The 12,565-nt window shown below is 50.3% G+C and overlaps 1 protein-coding gene across 1 annotated transcript in view; it reads right to left on the reverse strand.

The window, feature by feature from the left end:
* Positions 1-3,931, reverse strand: part of LOC141124070 (myosin-IIIb-like) — a 137,372-nt gene extending 133,441 nt beyond the window's left edge. The window contains exon 1 of the mRNA XM_073612173.1: positions 3,708-3,931. Coding sequence (XP_073468274.1) covers positions 3,708-3,815 — 108 coding nt within the window. The 5' untranslated portion in view covers positions 3,816-3,931. The remainder of the gene's footprint in view (positions 1-3,707) is intronic.
* Between the last annotated feature and the right edge of the window lie 8,634 nt (positions 3,932-12,565).

Below are 12,565 nucleotides of genomic sequence, written 5' to 3' on the forward strand. Positions count from 1 at the left end.
CCCTTCACATGTCAGCCATCACCCTTCACATGTCAGCCATCACCCTTCACATGTCACCCATCACCTGTCACCCTTCACATGTCAACCTTCACATGTCACCCTTCACATGTCACCCATCACATGTCACCCATCACATGTCACCCATCACATGTCACCCATCACCCTTCACATGTCACCCTTCACATGTCACCCATCACATGTCACCCATCACATGTCACCCTTCACATGTCACCCATCACATGTCACCCATCACATGTCACCCATCACATGTCACCCATCACATGTCACCCATCACATGTCACCCATCACCCTTCACATGTCACCCTTCACATGTCACCCTTCACATGTCACCCATCACATGTCACCCATCACATGTCACCCATCACATGTCACCCATCACCCTTCACATGTCACCCTTCACATGTCAACCTTCACATGTCACCCTTCACATGTCACCCATCACATGTCACCCATCACATGTCACCCATCACATGTCACCCATCACCCTTCACATGTCACCCTTCACATGTCACCCATCACATGTCACCCATCACATGTCACCCATCACCTGTCACCCTTCACATGTCACCCTTCACATGTCACCCTTCACATGTCACCCATCACCCATCACCTGTCACCCATCACATGTCACCCTTCACATATCACCCGTCACGTCACCCGTCACGTCACCCATCACATGTCACCCTTCACATGTCACTCGTCACATGTCACCCATCACATGTCACCCTTCACATGTCACCCATCACATGTCACCCATCACATGTCACCCATCACATGTCACCCATCACATGTCACCCTTCACATGTCACCCTTCACATGTCACTCGTCACATGTCACCCTTCACATGTCACTCGTCACATGTCACCCATCACATGTCACTCGTCACATGTCACCCATCACATGTCACCCATCACCCATCACCTGTCACCCTTCACATGTCACCCATCACCTGTCACCCTTCACATGTCACCCATCACATGTCACCCATCACATGTCACTCGTCACATGTCACCCATCACATGTCACCCATCACATGTCACCCTTCACATGTCACCCATCACATGTCACCCTTCACATGTCACCCATCACATGTCACCCATCACATGTCACCCTTCACATGTCACCCATCACCCATCACCTGTCACCCTTCACATGTCACACATCACATGTCACCCTTCACATGTCACCCTTCACATGTCACCCGTCACCCATCACCTGTCACCCATCACATGTCACCCTTCACATGTCACCCTTCACATGTCACCCTTCACATGTCACCCATCACATGTCACCCATCACATGTCACCCATCACATGTCACCCATCACATGTCACCCATCACATGTCACCCTTCACATGTCACTCGTCACATGTCACCCATCACATGTCACTCGTCACATGTCACCCATCACATGTCACCCATCACATGTCACCCTTCACATGTCACCCATCACATGTCACCCTTCACATGTCACCCATCACATGTCACCCGTCACATGTCACTCGTCACATGTCACCCGTCACATGTCACTCGTCACATGTCACCCATCACATGTCACCCATCACATGTCACCCTTCACATGTCACCCATCACATGTCACCCTTCACATGTCACCCATCACATGTCACCCATCACATGTCACCCTTCACATGTCACCCTTCACATGTCACCCGTCACCCTTCACCTGTCACCCATCACATGTCACCCATCACATGTCACCCATCACATGTCACCCTTCACATGTCACCCATCACCCATCACCTGTCACCCTTCACATGTCACACATCACATGTCACCCTTCACATGTCACCCTTCACATGTCACCCATCACCTGTCACCCATCACATGTCACCCTTCACATGTCACCCTTCACATGTCACCCTTCACATGTCACCCTTCACATGTCACCCTTCACATGTCACCCGTCACATGTCACCCGTCACATGTCACCCATCACATGTCACCCTTCACATGTCACCCTTCACATGTCACCCTTCACATGTCACCCTTCACATGTCACCCATCACATGTCACCCTTCACCCTTCACATGTCACCCATCACCCTTCACATGTCACTCGTCACATGTCACCCGTCACATGTCACCCATCACATGTCACTCGTCACATGTCACTCGTCACATGTCACCCATCACATGTCACCCATCACATGTCACCCATCACATGTCACCCGTCACATGTCACCCTTCACCCTTCACATGTCACCCTTCACATGTCACCCTTCACATGTCACCCATCACATGTCACCCATCACATGTCACCCATCACATGTCACCCTTCACATGTCACCCTTCACCCTTCACATGTCACCCATCACATGTCACCCATCACATGTCACCCTTCACATGTCACCCATCACATGTCACCATCACATGTCACCCGTCACATGTCACCCATCACATGTCACCCATCACATGTCACCCATCACATGTCACCCATCACATGTCACCCATCACATGTCACCCATCACATGTCACCCTTCACATGTCACCCTTCACATGTCACCCTTCACATGTCACCCATCACATGTCACCCATCACATGTCACCCTTCACATGTCACCCTTCACCCTTCACATGTCACCCATCACCCTTCACATGTCACTCGTCACATGTCACCCGTCACATGTCACCCATCACATGTCACTCGTCACATGTCACCCTTCACATGTCACCCATCACATGTCACCCATCACATGTCACTCGTCACATGTCACCCATCACATGTCACTCGTCACATGTCACCCGTCACATGTCACCCATCACATGTCACTCGTCACATGTCACCCATCACATGTCACCCTTCACATGTCACCCATCACATGTCACCCATCACATGTCACCCATCACATGTCACTCGTCACATGTCACCCATCACATGTCACCCTTCACATGTCACCCATCACATGTCACCCATCACATGTCACCCATCACATGTCACCCTTCACATGTCACCCTTCACCCATCACATGTCACCCTTCACATGTCACCCATCACATGTCACCATCACATGTCACCCTTCACATGTCACCCTTCACATGTCACCCATCACATGTCACCCTTCACATGTCACCCATCACATGTCACCCTTCACATGTCACCATCACATGTCACCCGTCACATGTCACCCTTCACATGTCACCCGTCACATGTCACCCTTCACATGTCACCCGTCACATGTCACCCTTCACATGTCACCCATCACATGTCACCCTTCACATGTCACCCGTCACATGTCACCCATCACATGTCACCCATCACATGTCACCCTTCACATGTCACCCATCACATGTCACCATCACATGTCACCATCACATGTCACCCTTCACATGTCACCCTTCACATGTCACCCGTCATATGTCACCCTTCACATGTCACCCTTCACATGTCACCATCACATGTCACCCTTCACATGTCACCCTTCACATGTCACCCGTCACATGTCACCCTTCACATGTCACCCTTCACATGTCACCCATCACATGTCACCCATCACATGTCCCCCTCTATGTAGATTCTCCTCTATATTACAGGTTGTGGATGATGAAGGTGATAATTATCATTATAATGAAGTTCTCCTCCAATCACAGAGGAGGGGGAGGGGCTGTAGGTAGTTGGGGGGTCGGTAGGTAATCAGTCAGGTAGGTAGGGGGAGGAGTTCGGCACTCACATAGATCCGCCCCTCGGAGTCCCGCCCCCTCAGTACGGTCAGGAGTCTCTCCTCCGTCAGGTCGCTGATTTGAGCCGCATCGTCCGAACGTCTCCCCTCCGAATCCATCCGATCCGATCCGATCCCAACCTCGTGTACCTCCGGAATACCGCCCCGCCCACCGACACTCCCATATATACACACCAAGTCATGTGACCGAGAGGAGCTCCGCCCACACCCAGATAGAAGAGCACCGCCCACACCCAGAGAGAAGAGCCCCGCCCACACCCAGAGAAGAGCACCGCCCACCGACACTTCACCTGAACTCAGATTACTCCGGGAGATCGGGGGAAGGGGATTGGAGGAGAGGAGAGAGTGGGCGGGGCGAGAATGTCACCTCTTCTCTATATATTCCAGAGAGGAAATATCCGGAGATCATCACATGACTAAAATCTATTTATAGATCATCTACCCTCCCCCACCTACCTACCTTCCTACCTACCCCACCTATCCACCCACCCACCTACCCCCACCCTCCTTCCTACCTACCCCACCCACCTACCTACCTACCCTCCCCCTCCTACCTACCCCACCCACCTACCTACATACCCCCACCCACCTACCTACCTACCTTCCTACCTACCCCACCTATCCACCCCCACCCACCTACCCCCACCCACCTACCTACCTACCCCACCTACCTACCTACCTACCCCCCCCCACCTACCTACCCACCCCCCCACCTACCTACCCCACCTACCTACCCCACCCACCTACCCCCACCCTCCTTCCTACCTACCCCACCCACCTACCTAACTACCCCACCTACCTACCTACCCCACCTACCTACCCCACCCACCTACCTACCTACCCCACCTACCTACCTACCTACCCCCCCCCCCCCACCTACCTACCCCACCTACCTACCCACCCCCCCCCACCTACCTACCTACCCCACCCACCTACCCCCACCCACCTACCTACCCCCCCCCCACCTACCTACCCACCCCCCCCCCACCTACCTACCCCCACCCACCTACCCCCACCCTCCTTCCTACCTACCCCACCCACCTACCTACCCCACCTACCTACCTACCCCCACCTACCCACCTACCTACCTACCCCCACCTACCTACCTACCCCACCTACCTACCTACCCCCACCTACCCACCTACCTACCTACCCCACCTACCTACCCCCACCTACCTACCCCACCCACCTACCTACCTACCCCCACCCACCTACCTACCCCACCCACCTACCTACCCCACCTACCTACCCCCACCTACCTACCTACCCCACCTACCTACCCCCACCTACCTACCCCACCCACCTACCTACCTACCCCCACCCACCTACCTACCCCACCCACCTACCTACCCCACCCACCTACCTACCTACCCCCCCACCTACCTACCCACCCCCCCCACCTACCTACCCCCACCCACCTACCTACCCCCCCCCACCTACCTACCCCCACCCACCTACCCCCACCCTCCTTCCCACCTACCCCACCCACCTACCTAACTACCCCACCTACCTACCTACCCCACCTACCTACCCTCCCCCTCCTACCTACCCACCCCACCTACCTACCCCACCCACCTACCCCACCCACCTACCTACCTACCCCGCCTACCTACCCCACCCACCTACCTACCCCACCTACCTACCTACCCCCCCCCCCCCACCTACCTACCCACCCACCCCCCACCTACCTACCTACCCCCCCACCTACCTACCCACCCCCCACCTACCTACCCACCCCCCCCCCACCTACCTACCCCCACCCACCTACCTACCCACCTACCTACCTACCCCACCTACCTACCTACCCCACCTACCTACCCCCACCTACCTACCTACCCTCCCCCTCCTACCTACCCCACCTACCTACCTAACTACCCCACCTACCTACCTACCCCACCTACCTACCCTCCCCCTCCTACCTACCCACCCCACCTTCCTACCCCCAGCTACCTACCTACCCCACCCACCTACCTACCCCACCCACCTACCTACCTACCCCACCTACCTACCCCACCTACCCCCACCTACCTACCTACCTACCCCCCCCACCTACCTACCCCCACCCTCCTTCCTACCTACCCCACCCACCTACCTACCTACCCCACCTACCTACCCTCCCCCTCCTACCTACCTACCCCACCTACCTACCCTCCCCCTCCTACCTACCCCACCCACCTACCTACCCCACCTACCTACCTACCTACCCCGCCTACCTACCCTACCCCCCCACCTACCTACCCCCCCACCTACCTACCCCCACCTACCTACCTACCCTCCCCCTCCTACCTACCCCACCCACCTACCTACCTACCCCCACCCACCTACCTACCCCCACCCACCTACCTACCCCCACCTACCTACCTACCTACCCCCAGCTACCTACCCCACCTACCTACCTACCCCACCTACCTGCCCCCACCTACCTACCTACCTACCCCCCCCCCCCACCTACCTACCCACCCCCCACCTACCTACCCCCACCCACCTACCTACCCCCCCCACCTACCTACCCACCCCCCCACCTACCTACCCCCACCCACCTACCCCCACCCTCCTTCCTACCTACCCCACCCACCTACCTACCCCACCCACCTACCTACCCCACCTACCTACCCCGCCTACCTACCCCACCCACCTACCTACCTACCCCACCCACCTACCTACCCTCCCCCTCCTACCTACCCCACCCACCTACCTACCCTCCCCCTCCTACCTACCCCACCCACCTACCTACCCCACCTACCTACCTACCCCACCCACCTACCTACCTACCCCACCTACCCTTCCCCTCCTACCTACCTCCACCTACCTACCTACCTACCCCCCCTCCTACCTACCCCCATCCCACCTACCTACCCCACCCACCTACCTACCCCACCTACCTACCTACCCCCCCTCCTACCTACCCCACCCACCTACCTACCTACCCCCACCCACCTACCTACCTACCCCCACCTACCTACCCACCTACCTACCGGACTGGTGACCCCACAATAGGGAAATACCGGACTGGTGACCCCACAATATATAAATACCGGACTGGTGGCCCCTCAATATACAAATACCGGACTGGTGACCCCACAATATATAAATACCGGACTGGTGACCCCACAATATATAAATACCGGACTGGTGACCCCACAATATATAAATACCGGACTGGTGACCCCACAATATACAAATACCGGACTGGTGACCCCACAATATACAAATACTGGACTGGTGACCCCACAATATAACAAATACCGGACTGGTGACCCCACAATATATAAATACCGGACTGGTGACCCCACAATATATAAATACCGGACTGGTGACCCCACAATATACAAATACCGGACTGGTGACCCCACAATATAACAAATACCGGACTGGTGACCCCACAATATATAAATACCGGACTGGTGACCCCACAATATATAAATACCGGACTGGTGACCCCACAATATACAAATACCGGACTGGTGACCCCACAATATATAAATACCGGACTGGTGACCCCACAATATATAAATACCGGACTGGTGACCCCACAATATACAAATACCGGACTGGTGACCCCACAATATACAAATACCGGACTGGTGACCCCACAATATACAAATACCGGACTGGTGACCCCACAATATATAAATACCGGACTGGTGACCCCACAATATAGAAATACCGGACTGGTGACCCCACAATATATAAATACCAGACTGGTGACCCCACAATATACAAATACTGTACTGGTGACCCCACAATATATAAATACCGGACTGGTGACCCCACAATATATAAATACCAGACTGGTGACCCCACAATATACAAATACTGTACTGGTGACCCCACAATATATAAATACCGGACTGGTGACCCCACAATATATAAATACCAGACTGGTGACCCCACAATATACAAATACTGGACTGGTGACCCCACAATATACAAATACCGGACTGGTGACCCCACAATATATAAATACCGGACTGGTGACCCCACAATATATAAATACCAGACTGGTGACCCCACAATATACAAATACCGGACTGGTGACCCCACAATATATAAATACCGTACTGGGAACCCCACAATATACAAATACCGGACTGGTGACCCCACAATATATAAATACCGGACTGGTGACCCCACAATATACAAATACTGGACTGGTGACCCCACAATATACAAATACCGGACTGGTGACCCCACAATATATAAATACCAGACTGGTGACCCCACAATATACAAATACTGTACTGGTGACCCCACATTATATAAATACCGGACTGGTGACCCCACAATGTATAAATACCGGACTGGTGACCCCACATTATATAAATACCGGACTGGTGACCCCACAATATATAAATACCGTACTGGTGACCCCACAATATATAAATACCGGACTGGTGACCCCACAATATATAAATACCGGACTGGTGACCCCACAATATACAAATACCGGACTGGTGACCCCACAATATATAAATACCAGACTGGTGACCCCACAATATATAAATACCGGACTGGTGACCCCACAATATACAAATACTGTACTGGTGACCCCACAATATACAAATACCGGACTGGTGACCCCACAATATACAAATACCGGACTGGTGACCCCACAATATATAAATACCAGACTGGTGACCCCACAATATACAAATACTGTACTGGTGACCCCACAATATATAAATACCGGACTGGTGACCCCACAATATATAAATACCAGACTGGTGACCCCACAATATACAAATACTGGACTGGTGACCCCACAATATACAAATACCGGACTGGTGACCCCACAATATATAAATACCGGACTGGTGACCCCACAATATATAAATACCAGACTGGTGACCCCACAATATACAAATACTGGACTGGTGACCCCACAATATACAAATACCGGACTGGTGACCCCACAATATATAAATACCGGACTGGTGACCCCACATTATACAAATACCGGACTGGTGACCCCACAATATATAAATACCGGACTGGTGACCCCACAATATAGAAATACCGGACTGGTGACCCCACAATATATAAATACCAGACTGGTGACCCCACAATATACAAATACTGTACTGGTGACCCCACAATATATAAATACCGGACTGGTGACCCCACAATATATAAATACCAGACTGGTGACCCCACAATATACAAATACTGTACTGGTGACCCCACAATATATAAATACCGGACTGGTGACCCCACAATATATAAATACCAGACTGGTGACCCCACAATATACAAATACTGGACTGGTGACCCCACAATATACAAATACCGGACTGGTGACCCCACAATATATAAATACCGGACTGGTGACCCCACAATATACAAATACCGGACTGGTGACCCCACAATATATAAATACCGGACTGGTGACCCCACAATATATAAATACCAGACTGGTGACCCCACAATATACAAATACCGGACTGGTGACCCCACAATATACAAATACCGGACTGGTGACCCCACAATATATAAATACTGGACTGGTGACCCCACAATATATAAATACCGTACTGGTGACCCCACAATATATAAATACCGGACTGGTGACCCCACAATATATAAATACTGGACTGGTGACCCCACAATATACAAATACCGGACTGGTGACCCCACAATATATAAATACCGTACTGGGAACCCCACAATATATAAATACCGGACTGGTGACCCCACAATATACAAATACTGGACTGGTGACCCCACAATATACAAATACCGGACTGGTGACCCCACAATATATAAATACCGGACTGGTGACCCCACAATATATAAATACCGGACTGGTGACCCCACAATATATAAATACCGGACTGGTGACCCCACAATATATAAATACCGGACTGGTGACCCCACAATATACAAATACCGGACTGGTGACCCCACAATATATAAATACCGGACTGGTGACCCCACAATATATAAATACCGGACTGGTGACCCCACAATATACAAATACCGGACTGGTGACCCCATAATATATAAATACCGGACTGGTGACCCCACAATATATAAATACCGGACTGGTGACCCCACAATATATAAATACCGGACTGGTGACCCCACAATATATAAATACCGGACTGGTGACCCCACAATATATAAATACCGGACTGGTGACCCCACAATATATAAATACCAGACTGGTGACCCCACAATATACAAATACTGTACTGGTGACCCCACAATATATAAATACCGGACTGGTGACCCCACAATATATAAATACCAGACTGGTGACCCCACAATATACAAATACTGGACTGGTGACCCCACAATATACAAATACCGGACTGGTGACCCCACAATATATAAATACCGGACTGGTGACCCCACAATATATAAATACCAGACTGGTGACCCCACAATATACAAATACTGTACTGGTGACCCCACAATATATAAATACCGGACTGGTGACCCCACAATATACAAATACCGGACTGGTGACCCCACAATATATAAATACCGGACTGGTGACCCCACATTATACAAATACCGGACTGGTGACCCCACAATATATAAATACCGGACTGGTGACCCCACAATATAGAAATACCGGACTGGTGACCCCACAATATATAAATACCAGACTGGTGACCCCACAATATACAAATACTGTACTGGTGACCCCACAATATATAAATACCGGACTGGTGACCCCACAATATATAAATACCAGACTGGTGACCCCACAATATACAAATACTGTACTGGTGACCCCACAATATATAAATACCGGACTGGTGACCCCACAATATATAAATACCAGACTGGTGACCCCACAATATACAAATACTGGACTGGTGACCCCACAATATACAAATACCGGACTGGTGACCCCACAATATATAAATACCGGACTGGTGACCCCACAATATATAAATACCAGACTGGTGACCCCACAATATACAAATACCGGACTGGTGACCCCACAATATATAAATACCGTACTGGGAACCCCACAATATACAAATACCGGACTGGTGACCCCACAATATATAAATACCGTACTGGGAACCCCACAATATATAAATACCGGACTGGTGACCCCACAATATACAAATACTGGACTGGTGACCCCACAATATACAAATACCGGACTGGTGACCCCACAATATATAAATACCGTACTGGTGACCCCACAATATATAAATACCGGACTGGTGACCCCACAATATATAAATACCGGACTGGTGACCCCACAATATACAAATACCGGACTGGTGACCCCACAATATACAAATACCGGACTGGTGACCCCACAATATATAAATACCAGACTGGTGACCCCACAATATACAAATACTGTACTGGTGACCCCACAATATATAAATACCGGACTGGTGACCCCACAATATATAAATACCAGACTGGTGACCCCACAATATACAAATACTGGACTGGTGACCCCACAATATACAAATACCGGACTGGTGACCCCACAATATATAAATACCGGACTGGTGACCCCACATTATACAAATACCGGACTGGTGACCCCACAATATATAAATACCGGACTGGTGACCCCACAATATAGAAATACCGGACTGGTGACCCCACAATATATAAATACCAGACTGGTGACCCCACAATATACAAATACTGTACTGGTGACCCCACAATATATAAATACCGGACTGGTGACCCCACAATATATAAATACCAGACTGGTGACCCCACAATATACAAATACTGTACTGGTGACCCCACAATATATAAATACCGGACTGGTGACCCCACAATATATAAATACCAGACTGGTGACCCCACAATATACAAATACTGGACTGGTGACCCCACAATATACAAATACCGGACTGGTGACCCCACAATATATAAATACCGGACTGGTGACCCCACAATATACAAATACCGGACTGGTGACCCCACAATATATAAATACCGGACTGGTGACCCCACAATATATAAATACCAGACTGGTGACCCCACAATATACAAATACCGGACTGGTGACCCCACAATATACAAATACCGGACTGGTGACCCCACAATATATAAATACTGGACTGGTGACCCCACAATATATAAATACCGTACTGGGAACCCCACAATATACAAATACCGGACTGGTGACCCCACAATATATAAATACCGTACTGGGAACCCCACAATATATAAATACCGGACTGGTGACCCCACAATATACAAATACTGGACTGGTGACCCCACAATATACAAATACCGGACTGGTGACCCCACAATATATAAATACCGTACTGGTGACCCCACAATATATAAATACCGGACTGGTGACCCCACAATATATAAATACCGGACTGGTGACCCCACAATATATAAATACCGGACTGGTGACCCCACAATATATAAATACCGGACTGGTGACCCCACAATATACAAATACCGGACTGGTGACCCCACAATATATAAATACCGGACTGGTGACCCCACAATATATAAATACCGGACTGGTGACCCCACAATATACAAATACCGGACTGGTGACCCCATAATATATAAATACCGGACTGGTGACCCCACAATATATAAATACCGGACTGGTGACCCCACAATATATAAATACCGGACTGGTGACCCCACAATATATAAATACCGGACTGGTGACCCCACAATATATAAATACCGGACTGGTGACCCCACAATATACAAATACCGGACTGGTGACCCCACAATATACAAATACCGGACTGGTGACCCCACAATATACAAATACTGGACTGGTGACCCCACAATATATAAATACCGGACTGGTGACCCCACAATATATAAATACCGGACTGGTGACCCCCCAATATATAAATACCGGACTGGTGACCCCACAATAT

This window comes from Aquarana catesbeiana, linkage group LG01 (genome assembly GCF_042186555.1).
Source record: "Aquarana catesbeiana isolate 2022-GZ linkage group LG01, ASM4218655v1, whole genome shotgun sequence".
Taxonomy (NCBI): domain Eukaryota; kingdom Metazoa; phylum Chordata; class Amphibia; order Anura; family Ranidae; genus Aquarana; species Aquarana catesbeiana.